The sequence below is a fragment of the Gobius niger genome, assembly GCF_951799975.1.
Source record: "Gobius niger genome assembly, chromosome: 20".
Lineage (NCBI taxonomy): Eukaryota > Metazoa > Chordata > Actinopteri > Gobiiformes > Gobiidae > Gobius > Gobius niger.
Genome location: NC_136871.1, coordinates 18,831,447 through 18,846,580, shown reverse-complemented (window position 1 = coordinate 18,846,580; position 15,134 = coordinate 18,831,447). Strand labels below are relative to the sequence as shown.

The 15,134-nt window shown below is 38.3% G+C and overlaps 2 protein-coding genes across 3 annotated transcripts; one reads left to right on the top strand and one right to left on the bottom strand.

The window, feature by feature from the left end:
* The first annotated feature begins 2,464 nt into the window (after positions 1 to 2,464).
* Positions 2,465 to 4,460, top strand: rplp2 (ribosomal protein, large P2). The gene is made up of 5 exons (XM_079579067.1): positions 2,465 to 2,565; positions 3,829 to 3,952; positions 4,015 to 4,063; positions 4,152 to 4,250; positions 4,326 to 4,460. The coding sequence occupies exons 2-5, from the start codon at positions 3,830 to 3,832 to the stop codon at positions 4,400 to 4,402; spliced, it is 348 nt and encodes a 115-aa protein (XP_079435193.1). The 5' UTR covers positions 2,465 to 2,565; position 3,829; the 3' UTR covers positions 4,403 to 4,460.
* Positions 4,461 to 5,891: 1,431 nt separating this feature from the next.
* On the bottom strand, positions 5,892 to 7,890 carry LOC306979897 (uncharacterized protein). 2 transcript variants are annotated; one of them, XM_079579055.1, is made up of 5 exons: positions 7,168 to 7,890; positions 6,979 to 7,089; positions 6,616 to 6,677; positions 6,097 to 6,363; positions 5,892 to 6,026 (listed from the first exon to the last, which is right to left on the bottom strand). In XM_079579055.1, exons 1-5 carry the CDS (start codon positions 7,802 to 7,804, stop codon positions 5,988 to 5,990), a joined length of 1,116 nt encoding a protein of 371 aa, XP_079435181.1. In that variant the 5' UTR covers positions 7,805 to 7,890; the 3' UTR covers positions 5,892 to 5,987. The 2 variants fall into 2 exon arrangements, with proteins under 2 accessions (XP_079435181.1, XP_079435182.1); XM_079579056.1 differs by having other exon boundaries at positions 6,097 to 6,327.
* Between the last annotated feature and the right edge of the window lie 7,244 nt (positions 7,891 to 15,134).

The following is a 15,134-nucleotide window of genomic DNA, read 5'->3' as shown; positions in this document are numbered from 1 at the left end:
GATTGTAGCGAATAAAAGGGCTACCCGAGGTGAACTAAATTGGGCAAATTGTGGATGCATAAAACTATGGTTAATCAACAAGCCATGCGGTCGGCACTCGGCAGATAGGCTGTGAAGCACTATAGTTAATAACTCACGATGTATTATGGCAGGAGAGATTTATTCAACTTCACTACATAGCTGTTAACAAAACGTTTTTTTCATCACTCTAACTTCAATCTTGGCCTAAAACATGCTTGGATTGTTTCCGTGTATTGTCATGAGAAACAACTACCTAGTTTACGTGTAATTACTTATAAATTGAATATGTGTTTGCTTTGAACATGCTTTAAGAGTTCTCAAAGACAACAGGGCACATTTTACCATCTGCCACCTGCATCCTTATGAGGGATTTGAATGTGCTCAGAATAATCCTTTGCATTACTGCAGTGGCTAGCAGTTACGACACTCCACAGACACAGTGTGGAAGCCAGGGAAAAGAACACTGTGAAGACAAATGCTAATCTATACCGGCAACATTGGTTTTATCTAACTCAAAAAATCAGTAAGTAAGAAAAACTGTCACAGATCTTCTGTTTGGTCAATCAATGCTATGTGTCTGATTTTGAGTTATAATCTGCAGAAAGCCTTTGAGCCAGAGCAACACAAATGGCTGAGGCTAATGGAGCAGCCGAAATCCAGGAGCTTGAAGCCAATGAAGAGGACATGGATGAAGAACAGGCATTGCTTCGGTTTAGTAAATACACAGAAGCCCGACGCGCTCTTCCATGGGAGCAGTGGACTTTAAAGGAGAAAACCAACTATTACCTTGACCGAGTTTTCCTGGGGATCTTAATCATTTTTCTAACTGTACTGTTTGGTGAAGCCCTTTACAAAATGTGGTATGTGGCAAATGTGAATAAGATTGCAGAGTTGGTCACAGACTTGCTGGAGTCGTTGTTTCAATGGCTATTCAAGCAGGATAGACAAGAGGAGAGAGCTGAATTGTAATGTTAATAATAATGCCTCATGGTAAATGTTTATTCTGAATCAATAGGGCTGCTTATTTTATTTATCCATTATTAAGAAACATGTTGAAAGAGCCAATGTAAACCAAGACATTTCGGAGTTCAATCAAATAAATCACATTTTTTTTAAAAGTAGTGACTTGCATATGTTTTAGTTGTGTGATTTGAGTTAAGTTCATGATAATATGTTATGAACTAAATGCTACCATAGAAATCTGCCATTTTAGGAGGTACAAACAAATATTTTTCATTGATTAACATAAGCTTAACAGGAAGTGGATAAAAGAGCTGTGGATCCTTTAGCTGCTAGTTTGTAGTGTCCAAATGATTTTATGTGAACGCCAGTATTTTAAAATGTACATTAGTTTGTAATTATGGAATGCACAAGGATAGATATGTATCCTATGTACAGTATATACATACATACCAATATCTTAGCAGTTTTGACAATCCTAAACTATATTATTCATTATTATGGGATCAAACAATCAATCAAAAAACCCATATGGCCTATATTTCCCCCCCGCTATAGCCTAATTCCAAGGATCACAATAATTACTCACTCACAATGTCGCTTAAGGGTAACTTGCCTGGGAAGGTGAGGCAACAACAACAACTGGTTTATTGGAAGATGGTTTTCAAACAAATATATCAAACTGTAGTAAATGTGCATACCAGATTTTTTCCAATTAAAATCATATATCTTTTTTGTTTTTGTTTTACAAATAAAATGCTTCAAATATGGGGTCTTGTTGAATCGGATTTATTCAAAAGAACCAGAATCTATTGCTCATTTATTTTGGGAAGCAGTAGGCTACAACAAATACTCAAAGACATGAACATAAGTTGTCAATTAGGTCTGCCTTCGATGATGTTAGGGTTTCTTGGAGAATAAAAATGGAAGTAATTTGTTAACCTAATCCTTCTTTTAAATAAGCTATTTATTTTTAAAGCCAAAGATTTGGCTTCCCTGAATACAGTATATTAAGTTTTTTGCAGTACTGTGTATTGAACATCAAAGTTGAGGGTACATTAAAATCTGGAAAAGAAAAAGAACTTCATGACAAACGGCGGTCCAGTTTGATAGAGTGGATATCTGGGCGAGATACGTAATATGTTTATTTATTTATTTTTCGTTTTTTTACTATTTATTTTGTTTTTCCCTGACTTTCCCTAATGTGTTCAAAATGTAGTCTGAATGGTTTCTGTATTTTTTTTTATCTTTAGATCGTATTTGTGTTAATGATTTGTTTAGTTTCTTTTCAACTTTTGTCTATTATATTTCTTTGATTCAAGTTTAAAGTAAGTTCCATGTACATTTCATAGAATGTGTTAAAACATAAAAAACATAAATAAAAAAAACATACAACAACAACAACAACAACATGATAAACAACCAACAGGAGGCGGGTTGTGGGTTTGACAAAAACCCACAAAAACTGACCTCAAAACTGACCAATCAGGGCGTCGGTGTGGTATCTTATGAGGTTCCGGAACTTCCTTCTCCCTCTTCCGGATTTCCAGCGTGACCTACGTTTCGTGTCTGCAAAGACTTAAAGTAAGTAAAAAAGAAGAAATAGCTAACCCAAGCCATGTACGATAAAGGCAATACGGTTTAAATGACATAGTCGTTTGATGGGTATCATATTTGTATTGCTGTTTTTGCCCTGAGAAGCTAAACGTCTTGCTAAAGATGGAGGCCTATATTAGCCATGCTAGCTGCCAAACGCCATGCAGTTTGTTTCCTGTGCACTGGCTAAAACGCGAAAATCCCAAATTTCACTTAATACATACGGCTGTACTTTACAACTATTTACACAGTATGTCAAACAATGTTGGCTATTTCACATTTCGCTTATTGAAACGCCAGAACCGAACCTATGGAGTTCGGGAATTTCCACAGTTACCATGGAGATCCGCCATCTTTGCAGCTGTTGGCATACATTTCCATTGACTAACATAAGCTAAAAACAATATAAAAAGTGAAGAAAAAAGCCGTGGAACAGTTCCGTTAGCTGCTGAGTTACTGCTGGTAAATACATCTAACACACTGTGGTGTCCAAGTGTTTTAATGTGAACAATAACTCCAGTATTTTAACTTTTAAAATCTCCATTCGTTTACAGTTGCCGCTAATCCTTAACGATATGACGTCACATTTCCGAGCCGTATTAATAATGAACACATATAATAACCATCATCATTGTAATATTGCTCATAACAAAACTTATTAATTGAAATGTGAACTGATTACGGACCATTCACTGACACGCTTTGTATCAAAATAAACCATCTCATTTTCAGATTTGTAATGGAGTTGCAATAGCGCCCTCTAGTGACAATTCGGGTGTATGACGCTTCAGTAATGAACACTTATCTCAACTTCACCTTATTCCGGAGGCTCGCGTGGGCGCCGCCGCCGCCATGAATTGTGCCCGCCCCTTTTCTGTTAACATGGGGCTGGAGAAGTCCAAATAAAATCAGTTGCTACACGAAAACAAAGCTGTTTTTCGGCCGCGCAGAGAAACTCTGCAGTGTCGACATATCGGTGCAAATGAACATTGAACATTTTACACAAATCAATCGACTAAACATCAGATTTGAGCGGAGAATATTTTCCCTCGTTCTCCGTTTAAATGAACGGGCTTCGCGCTCGACCGGAAGTGTCTGTACAACGGAAGTGCCGAGACAACGCAAAAAGTGGCAAAAGTGGGCGGGGCGGAATAAGGTTTCACAGGGGTTTCATTGTGTTAACTGGCTATTCAAATGCGTTTGTTAAAAAAAGATGACGATCATTAACCCAGGTTTTGCTTTTGATCTCAGAATGCGTTACGTGGCCGCTTACCTTCTGTGTGCTCTCGGAGGGAACACCAGCCCCTCTGCTAAGGACATCAAGGCCATCTTGGGCAGCGTGGGAATAGAGGCCGATGACGAACGCATGAACAAGGTATAAAGTCAAGACTATAAACCTATTCACAAGTGGACTGTATTTAATAAATGTTTCAACAGGTCATCAGTGAGCTGAATGGCAAGGACATCAATGAAGTTATGAACTCTGGTAAAAAAAAAAAAAAGACCTTAACATAAACCTCAACCAAATAAACTGACCTTTTGAATTTATTGTCATCTTCAATTATTTTTTTCAGGCCTCTCCAAGTTAGCCTCTGTACCAGCAGGTGGCGCTGTGGCAGCTCCGGCCGCCGCTGCTGCCGGAGCTGCTGGAGCTGGGGCTGCACCTGCTGCTGGTGTGTACCAAATATGTAATGTTTATCACAAATATCTTGCCACCAAGTACTAAAGTGTCTAATTTTGACTTTTAGCGGAAGAGAAAAAGGAAGAGAAGAAAGAGGAATCTGAGGAGTCTGATGAAGATATGGGATTTGGACTTTTTGATTAAAATCTTTTTGCCTCTGTTTGAAAAGCAATAAAAATGTAAAAGGTTTACACAAATAGAATTCATGTACTTTTCTTTTTCTGAATTAATGTTGATCTTGGTTAGTTATAAAGTGTAGCCCGTTTACCTCTTGACCCCCACCTGAACCGAGCACATTTTCTCCAGTTAGAACATTAAAGCTTCTTGGAAGAAACGTCAAAATAGCAACAAAAATGAGACGAAAATGAGGATGAAAATGCAACAAAAGAGCGGCCAAAAAAGTGGAGAAAAAGTGACATGTGTGACAAAATTGCAACAAAAAAGCCATAAAAGGGCAACAGAAACATGAGCCACAAATGACGAACATGTGACAAACGTTAAAAAAAAAAGGGCAAAGTGCTGATCTAACATAGCGATACAAGGGAAAGTATCTGTTTAGAAAAGTTTTGTAGATTTGGGTGAAGCTGAGGTGGAGAAAATATACTTGAGGTTAATAAGTAATTTCATTCAACTCAGATCTAAGAACAGGAAAATTACAGACAACTGTTCAAATAGTTTCAATGTAAGGCTTGGTTTGATCCTTTTCCCTCAAAATCAAAGTTGGACCTTGTATGTGAAGACTGACTCAATCACAGCAGTTGATATTATTGAATGGTAATTTCTGAAATTACTTCACACATTTTCCACCATATTGCTTCCTTTGTGAAGTGTTAATCAAGATAGACAGCATAATTGCTTGTTTACAAGTGCCAAGGGTTGAGTCACATAGCAGTGAGTCAGAGTGGGGAATGTTTTTAACCCCAAGTCTTCAGCAGGTGTTGGGACCTTTCTATGTAAAAATCTTAAGATGATCTGGTGATTCACTACAATTCATGACCTAAACTTCGAACATTTATATTCATGTTCAGGTACATATAAAAAGGTCATGTCATTATCATTTCTACAGGATCTAAACCATGTAGTTGGTCCAAGATGGTGCTTTTTGTACAGCTTTTGCTAATTTTACTTTTTTCTAAACGTGTTTTTGCACATGGAAGCCAACTTTTGCAACTCTTTCATTTTAATTTCTATTGCTTTTGGCACTTTTGACGCCTCTATTTGCAATTACTTGTTTGCACTTTATACTGTTTGCACATGTTCAGTTCCTCCACCAAATACATTCTCCTGCAGATGTGAAAAAAAAAAAAAAAAAAAAGGTTTTAAAACAGCGCATCTGGCTGTCAGTGGGGTAAGAGAAATGTTATATCTTTGAATAATACAAATGAATCGAATAATTACAAATTCATTTTAATTGCATATGAATGCCAGCACCCATACACAGTCACATCACAGTTTCCTCATCTGTAAACACGTACAAAAATATTGCACAGAAATAGCTTATAAACGAAAAGAAATCAGTTTTAAAAATGTATACAGCATTTTAGCCCTTGAAAGTCTCTGAATTAACCACATAATAATGAAGTACCCTCATAAACCGCACTAATTGATTAACATTGCTATTTTTTTAAAGTGTCAATGTCATTTAACTACAGCGAGTTTCTAAACAAAGTTCTTCGTAACTTCAACAGAAGTTGTTTCAACTTTCCCATGGTGTTGAAGAGGCACATGTTCAGTCATCACAGTCAGACCATGGGTTTTCCGTACACACCTGAAAAATGATATATAAAATGTAATCAATAATGAATTAAATCATGTTAAATTAATTATATTTGTTTTACCTGGTTATATTCAAATCTGTCCTGTAAATAGCGGTTCCCGAGGCCAGTAATGTGGCCAATGTTCTGTCTTGTTTTGGAGAGCCCAGCCATTCTGGCTGTAAAGTCGAGGGTGAAGGCCAGTTTGACCAGCTCAGGAGCTGTGGGAGGAACTGTGGGTGGATTCTGAATGGGAGCAGCCTCCTTTTCAATGTAGGCATCAGCTAATTTTTGGAAAGATGAATATGACATTGCCTGGAAGAAGTTGTTCAATGTGGGGTTGTCTTTAATCTGGAAAACAAAAGTGAAGGCAACGTTGTTCTCATCATGTTCTTTTCAATAAGACCATGCAGTGGGCAAACCAAGGAGAAAAAGGATCTAATATAAGTCTAAATTTGACAAAACCAGCAACCACCTAACTTAAAACACATTGCGTTGAGTATGATCTGAAAAAGTTTAAGAACAGTATATCGTACTGACCCCTTAAGACGAACACATCCCTTTTTTGTGGAAATGTATTGTTTTCTGTGTGAAAATACCCACCTTATCATCAATAGCATCTCCCTGTTGCTTTATCAAAGCAATGATTCTATCGGTGATCTCAGCTGAAACAAAAAGTGAAAGACAAACATTAGCTAAACACAATGTAAAGAAGTAGAGAAACGAGCTACTGGGTCCAATCCCACTCAAATTTATAATGCAAAAAAAAGATAAATCCATTAGTTATGGAATGCACCAAGAATCTTAGCAATCCTAAATGATATTATTAACTATTTGTGGAAAATAATCAATCGAGCAATCAATAGCATCTCCCTGTTTCTTTATGTTGTTGGTGGCCTCATCTGAAACCAAAAGGGAAAGTGTGCATATCTTATCTTGTCTGTCAGCGTGACAACACAAACCTACCATCTGTGAGGGGTTTTGCTTCCTCTTTTACTTTGGCCTCTTGAACAATTTTCTCCAATTCCTCCGTTACTTTCTCATAATACGAGTATGTCGGTTCAACACTCGTCACAGCTGCAAAATAAAATATTAACACTTAATGAATTTTGAAAAAACAAAATAAACCTTCTCATGTTCATTACATTATCGTACCTCCTACTGATATGTCGGCTAGATCGACGTCCTCAAGTACGTGTGATTTCCGCAGTGACCACCTTCGGGACAGACGTCTTTTCATATCTCGCCTCTTTGTTGACCTTCTCCGTACACTGGCAGCTGTTGCAGTGGGCACCGCCTCAAAGACTCCATCATTGATGCACGGTTCAGGAGCCTCTGCTGGAATGCCCTGCTCTTCATCTTTCTCATCAGCGTCCTTCCGAGAGAAAAGCCCCAAGAAGTTCTTCCACACAGAAGTCTTTTTTACTTTCTTAGATTTCTTATGTTTCTTCTTTTCTTCTGGGAGTGTCTCTGGCAGATTTGCTTCAGGTTCAACACCGGCAAATGTTCCTATGTCACCATCAGCTAATCCATCGCTCAGATGAATGGAGGGGTCACTGGAGTGTCTCCTCTGCTTTAGGGCGTTGCGCATTGGCACCCATTTAGCCTTCCTGCCCGCCTTTTTTCCCTGCGGGGAACCATCGTTTAGGCTCAGGCTGCGCTTCACGTATACTTCCAGCAAACGAATGGTGTCTTTGTGGGGCACCAAGATCAGCTGCCCGTTATTATTGGACTTCTGGCTCTCTGATATTGTATCCATTGTGATAGAGCTGCAATGAAATACAGGCCACATTCAGAGCAATGCAGATAAAGGGACAACACTCAACTCTAGACAGGCAGCTCGCTCTAACTCCTTAAAAACTGTGTAAGCAAATCTACTGAAGTGGCCAAAAAAGTGAGAGAAAAAGTGAGAGTAGCAAAAAAAAACTTGGTGAAGTTACTAGTGTAAAAGTAGGCCTAATCCTGTTCATATTAAGTGTATTCATAATAATTTAAGGTATGTTTAAAATGAGCAAAAGTGTAATTTATGCCTTAGGGTTGTTGTTGTTGTTAAATAAATGCAAAAATCGTAATATATTTTCAAAGAATAAGCACTGAAATGAGATAAAACAGTCATTATTATTAATTGTTAACACTTTTCAAAATGTCAATTGAAGATGTCCACTTAGGGATTTACTCACAGTGGAAAGAGGAACAAAATGTTTAACCTGGGTTGCATAATAAAAGTATATTAGGTCTACTCAGAGGCAATAAACGTGTATTGTGCCTGTGTTACCAAGTTTCTCAAAGCGCCACAGTCTTTTAATTCATTCACACCAAACTCAGTGGTGGTAAGACACTATTGTAGCCATAGCTGCCCTGGAGCTGCTGACGGAAGCGAGACTGCCAATCTCCGACCACCACACACTACTTCACACTTTCATTCTGGCTTATTGTACATGTTTTTGGTGGTATAAACAGACGCTATGCAGACACAGGGAGAACATGCAAACTCTACACAAACCCCTCCGGCCAGAGATCGAGCACGGGACGTGAAGTACAAGTACAAGTACAAGCACCGCCCGAGTGAACTGTATGATCAAACTCATACAATTACTTCAGTTACTAAGACCTAGGTCTGCACCGGCAAATGTAGCTACTACCCCACTGGCTAACAGGGTAAGAAGGAGATCTGCTCTCCATTGTTTCATGTCCATGTCTCGACACTTACCTCGCCTTCTTCCGCACACACGGGGTGAGAGTATGAAGCCTGTGACTCCTTTGTGGAACTTGGTGAATGCGCGTTTTGCGCGTCAGTGCCACGGCAGCTGTAGCGCAGAGTTATCGCATGGCAGAGGGAAGGGGAAGCACATTCATGAAGTCATACACCGCCCATATTTGGAGATCTTCACCTGAAAGAGGGGGAGAGGCGAAAGAGGGCGGACTACTGGGAAAAACAACACCTTTCTTCCTGGTTTGTAGCTGAAACCTAGACGTCAGGAAGTTGTTTACGCTGCTGCACAAAATCAAACTGCGAAACCACAGCATCGCCAAAACGAGCCCCCAGTGAGGAACCGGTCCGGTCACAGGGACTGGAGGACAAAGATTTAACAAAGAATAGGATTATCTAGCCTCTACAATTGACCATGATATCAATACTCAAACAGCGAGCTTTACAAGCTTCTCCACACATTAGCCTTGCATTATTCAGGCAGCACTGTTTTATAACTAGAAGCATAGGCTATATGAAAAGCCTGGACTTTTCTTCTGTCATAAACAGAGGAGTGAATATTGCAAGTTAGGCTAAAAGTAAATACAAGTATTTAGTGCAGGCCATGTTAGCATTGAAATGATCAGAGCGCCTTTAAACAGTGAAGCTTTTCAGACCAGCACCCAGAAGCCCGCAGGCAACTGGAGTTCCTGAGAACTGACTGACAGATCGTGACAATAGGCCAACCCAAACATTTTACCCAACACTGGAATGTTTTAGAATCACTTTTAGGTCTTATGAAAAAATGAAAGTAGCCTAAATAATAGCTAGTAGTTAAGCACCAAGCCTATAAGCCTTTAAGCCTATAAGCCTATAATTAATATGTTACAATTGTAAAATATTTTGCCCATGTGAGTGTCCCTTCTCTATTCAAACCAAGAAAATAATCATCTTAATTCTATGAAGGCCTTTAAAACGACCATAAACCCCTGCACAACTCACACTGGGCACATTTGAACAGAATACAGGCTGATGAAGATGATTACACGAGTAAGCAGTCAGGTTCAAAGTGTTGCTTTATGATTTTCTTATCTTAGAAACTGAGTGATTAGGATGTGAACCGCTGTACAACAGTCATGCAGCCTGGTTACCGTAACAAGAACTTAACAAGTGGGTTTGTTGGTTATTACTGCATATGATATCGCATTAATTATTAAACCAAATAAATAAAATGATTCATTTTTAAATGCTGCATATTGGTTTTAAAAAACTTTCGTCATGACTCAACTCCAAGATTATGAAACACTCTTCTTCTAAATGAAGCAGGCTATAAATGGTTTCCTTTAAGTGGGAGTCAAATCTTTGTACAGGAAGTTGGTGAGAATTATGAAAGACAAACCACTGTAAGATACCACAACAACTTCCTCATATTTTACAACAACAATAAACTACAGTATTGCCTTTTTACCCATTTAAAAAGACAGTAAACACATAATGCCTTGTGCTTCCATGACACTCTGGGCCAAATCAAATTAGACTAAAAGTGATGTTTCATTTTTTTCATTTTTTTCATTTTCATTCATTTGAGCTATTTGTGTAAAAATAAATACATAAACAGGCAGAACTTGCGTCACATACAGTTATTAAGCAAGGTACACAGAAAAGCCCAGGAGTAAGCTGAAGAATAAAACATAATACCCAGTAAAACATTTGTTAAGAAGATTCAAGAAAGACGTGGACATTCGTTACACGTTTTGTGAATCCCATCCAGAAACTGTTTTTTATTTATTTTGGACCAGTAATTCAGAAGTTTTGGAAAGACGTCACATGTCTTTTTGTGTCAAAGCTATGCAACAATTCTAAAATGTTTTACGAGCGTGTCACTCTTGGGTTCTTTACAAGTGAATTAATGAGTCCTGACAAGATGTTTATTGTCAACCTAACCATTATTTTGGCAAAACATTATATTCATAAGTGTAAATTTGCAAACAAAGTCCCTGTATTTTGTCAAAAAGAACTTGATATGTGTATAAAAAGCGTTGAGCCATGTACTAACAGAAAGGCTGCTAAAATCTGGTCACAATATATGTAGATTTCATTATTATTATTATTATTATTTTGTTAATTTCCCTTCCCCCTGGCAAGTTTTATGTATTTTGCACAAATTACCTCATGTTTTTATGGAACGTATGTGCAACATTTCAATAAAATAAATAAAATAATGGAGCGCCAATCTCTTGATATCTATGGAAACCACATATTATTGGCACTTGTTTGATTTTAAAGCATGTTACCGTGACAACGCCCTCTTTCTGTTTGAAAACGGACGACTTTAGCTGTGACTTTATTATCACTTTATCGAGGTGAGTCCAATGTTTAATTCATGTTAAATATGTTTGTTAAACACAATTTGAAGGATTAGTTTATTATTAGTTCATTTATTAGTTATTGTTGCCCTTAATCCTGATGTTAGATGAAGTTAGTGTTCAAACTAGTCTCACACTAATGTATTCTGGTACGACTGTTCGCTAAATGCTTTTTATTTCTGTCTTAACCTCTTACCACCCGCCTAAACCAAATGCATTCTGTCCTCTTTGGCTATTATATAGTAAGTAAGTAAGTAATCTTTATTTATATAGCACCTCTCACAGGCAAAGGCCACAAAGCGCTTCACAACATAGTTAAAAGCAGAAGTTACATACAATATAAAAAGGGGTCAAAACAACACAGAAATCATAGCAGCCCAAAAGTAGCTAATTAAAAGCTTGAACAATATATAGGCCTGTGTAACACCTCATTTGAAAGCTAAGACCCACAAAACTGATCTTTTTCCTCGCGTTGTTGCTGTGTTGTGTCACCTTATTTTGTGTGTTGTTGTTGTTTTTTTCATGTTGGTCACTTTTGTTGAGTTTTTGTATTTTTTTTGTTGAATTTTTGTCACATTTTTGTTGAATTTTTGTAATTTTTTGTTGAGTTTTTGTCACATTTTTGTCACATCTTTGTTGAGTTTTTGTTTTCTTCTCATTTTTTGTGGCTGTTTTGGTGCTTTTTTTCCCAAGAAGCTTTTTGATTAGGGTCAAGCCAAACTGGAGAAAATGGGATCCGTTCAGGTGGGAGTTAAGAGGTTAATGTAAATGTATGGACGATACAATCGGGGTTTGCTCGTAATGTTTGACTCTTTGAGCTAAATCTGTATCATCTCTAGGTCATAATTGTTTTCTCTGTTGTCTCTGTTCAGGTTTGTAAAAATGTCGAAACTCCAAACGCTGAGAGCTTTGGTGATCGAGCGTCTGGCCGCGGCGGCTGAAGAGATTTCTGTGCTGTTTGAAAGAGCCACAGCGGAGTATGAGGAGGAGCTTTCTCGCTCCGAAGAGGAGAACCAGTGGACACAGCAGCGTCTGGACCGGGCTCTGAGCAGAAGAGTCCTGATGAACCTGGGTCTGAACCAGGACTTTACACAGACTCCACAGATCAAAGAGGAGCCTGAGGAACACAGCGTCACTGAGGAGGAAGAGCTGCCACTGTAAGTCCAACACTTTCAAACACGGCCCATTTCACTGACTAATGTTGACAATAGATTCATGAATACTTCATCTAAATCATGTTTCAGGCCTGGTCCAGAGTCCAGTGCCGTCTGTGTGAAGAGTGAAGAGCCTCCATTGGAGCAGCTGATGGAGACAGAGGCTGATGGAGAAAACAGCCAAGTCCAGAGCAGAGACACAAACACCAAACTGTCCCACAACAACAAGTCTGCACCAGAGACCACTGTCCACAATGAAGACAAGGCAGGACCTGATGGAGCTGAGCGGAAGAAGCATCAGTGCTCAGTTTGTAACAGGAGATTTAGGAGTAGAGCAAATTTACAAAAGCACATTACAGTTCACACAGGAGAGAAACCTTACATCTGTCCAACCTGTGATAAAGCATTTACACTAAAAGGTGCTCTCAATCGCCATATGAGAACACACACAGGAGAGAAACCTTACGGCTGTCCAACCTGTGATAAAGCATTTACACAAAAAGGTGATCTCAATCGCCATATGAGAACACACACAGGAGAGAAACCATTCACTTGTCCAACCTGTGAGAAAACATTCACACAACAAGCTCATCTGATTACACATAGAAGAACACACACAGGAGAGAAACCATTCACTTGTCCAACCTGTGAGACAAAATTTGCACAAAACTCAACCCTAAAGCAACATATGAGAAAACACACAGGGGAAAAACCATTCACTTGTTCAACCTGTGTGAAAACCTTCACACAACAAGCTCATCTGAATACACATAGAAGAACACACACAGGAGAGAAACCTTACGTCTGTCCAGTCTGTGAGAAAACCTTTGCTGACCAGAGTAATCTCCAAAGACACAAGAGGATTCACCGAGGACAGCAGAGCATCTGAAGTATAATGTCTCAGTGATGTTTTGGTGAAACTGGGAACAAGAACCAGAAACATTTCCAACATTGTCTTCTGATACTGCAATAAATAAAAATGCTGCATATTTTATGTCCCAGCTTTTGTTTTTTAAACCTCGAAACGTGCTTTGTTCCAGATGTTTTCTCTCAGCAGCATTACAGTTTCATAGTATTAGATCAGAGCGTCATGATCATGAGTTTGGGGTGAAGTTGAATCAGCGTCAGGTGAAAGTGCTGAGGGCTGATGGTGTTTTTGAGCCTGACATGTTTGAACAAACCCATTGGGCTCGATCTTCCTCCTGACAACAGCGTTAGTGCCGACGTGAGCGACTTCTTGGGTTTAAACAAACGGAGCCACTGCTACATGTTGTAAGAGGAGAAAAAACAATCTCCTGATTTCTATGGAAACCACATATTAAGTTACTTTTGAGTTAGTTTTGGCAAAATGTAAACTGAAAATAGTAATAATGTCACCGAGCAAAAGTAAGTCACAGATTTCCTTTTCCTTCGCTTCCCCCATTCTCTTGTGTTTTGTTTTGACGACATTAACTACAGACTGCAGATCTTATTCCTCAGTGTCCAACTTGATTTGTTATGCCACATTGGTATTGGTACTTTACACTTGAGACATTGTACATGCCATATTAAGTACAGTGTAATGTGCTATGTAGTACTGTGTAATAATGTGTACCTACAGGTTAGATACACAATGGAATAATGTGTATTAGTATTCTGGTGGTACATAATGTAATAAGACATCAGACCCAAATTCTAACCCTAACCTTAAGCCCTAACCCCGAGGGTCAAATGTCTTGTCACATTATGTACCTCCAAAGTATTAATACACATTTTCCATTGTGTTTGTACTGCATAGGCACAAGTTATTACACATTGTTACAAAGCACATTACACTGAACTAAATTTAGTTGTATGTATCAAGGTGTAAAATGAAGTGTTACCAAATGGGGTGACTAATATATTCCCGTATTTTGTTTAAATAATTCCCTAGTTACTGAAAAAAGTAATATATTTTTGTAACTCGTTACTTTTGAGATACGTTACCCCAACACTGCTCTATACAGTTACTTATGTAAGTTAACGTTTTTTCAACGAGTAAGTATTTAGATTTTCCCATAATTGCAATACATTTCGTTTATTTTTAATAAAGGCAAGGTTTGGTTTCCAATTTAGTTTGTGGTCAAGGACCAGTATTTGTTCTTTTTCTCTTAAGAGCAGGTCAGGGAAAACTAAAAGGAAAAGTCCTGAATGTATTAGATTTCTATGCTCTGTGATGTAGTGACACAGATATTCCACAAGGCGCCAGGCTTTATGAGGTGTTTGCATCCCTCTGTGGCAAAAGCATTTACAGTTCATTGTGTGCAGGTGAAAGCAGACTCAGCACCAGCCAGTGTTAACAGTGACGTGGCTCCAGATCTTTTCTAGAGAGTATGAAGAAAAGGAAGAAGAGAAAATCTATTGTATTACAATAAAATACAATGTAATTACTACTTTATTCAGTAGTTAGTGCACATTTTTCCTCATAGTGGATGTTATAGGGTAATTATCCAGGCAGTGTTACTGAAAGTTATCCATGTGTACAAGTGAGTGAGTATTATCATCAAGTATCTAAAATAATCGTCCCAGATTATCTACAGCAATGTTTCCCAAGTGAGGTGAGCACTTTGCAGGAAGTCGGGGCCTACTTTGAATAATTTCAGATAAAACTAAGGTGAAACTGAATAGTAAGGCTTAACCTCTTAACCCCCACGTGAACCGAGTGCATTTTCTTCACTTTGGCTTTTCCCATATCTAAAAACTTAAAAAGAAGCGATGAAAGAGCAACAAAAACGTGGCAAAAACACGACAAAAATGAAGCAAAAAAAAAAGCAACAAAAACTGACAAAAAAAAGAGACAAAAACATGACAAAAACGCTTAAAGAATGTCACAAAAACGCAAGATGTTCCTGATATCACCAAGTCATTAAGAGTCCAGGATCAATGCCAAAGTGG

Excerpts from the sequence above, each read along its gene's own strand:
- rplp2 (XM_079579067.1), top strand. The coding sequence starts at position 3,830 with ATGCGTTACGTGGCCGCTTACCTTCTGTGTGCTCTCGGAGGGAACACC. Across the intron at positions 4,064-4,151 it reads CAATGAAGTTATGAACTCTG|GCCTCTCCAAGTTAGCCTCT; the intron begins GTAAAAAAAAAA and ends TATTTTTTTCAG. Across the intron at positions 4,251-4,325 it reads TGGGGCTGCACCTGCTGCTG|CGGAAGAGAAAAAGGAAGAG; the intron begins GTGTGTACCAAA and ends TTTGACTTTTAG.
- LOC306979897 (XM_079579055.1), bottom strand. The coding sequence starts at position 7,804 with ATGTGGCCTGTATTTCATTGCAGCTCTATCACAATGGATACAATATCA. Across the intron at positions 6,678-6,978 it reads AGCAAAACCCCTCACAGATG|CTGAGATCACCGATAGAATC; the intron begins GTAGGTTTGTGT and ends TTTTTGTTTCAG. Across the intron at positions 6,027-6,096 it reads ACAGATTTGAATATAACCAG|GTGTGTACGGAAAACCCATG; the intron begins GTAAAACAAATA and ends ATCATTTTTCAG.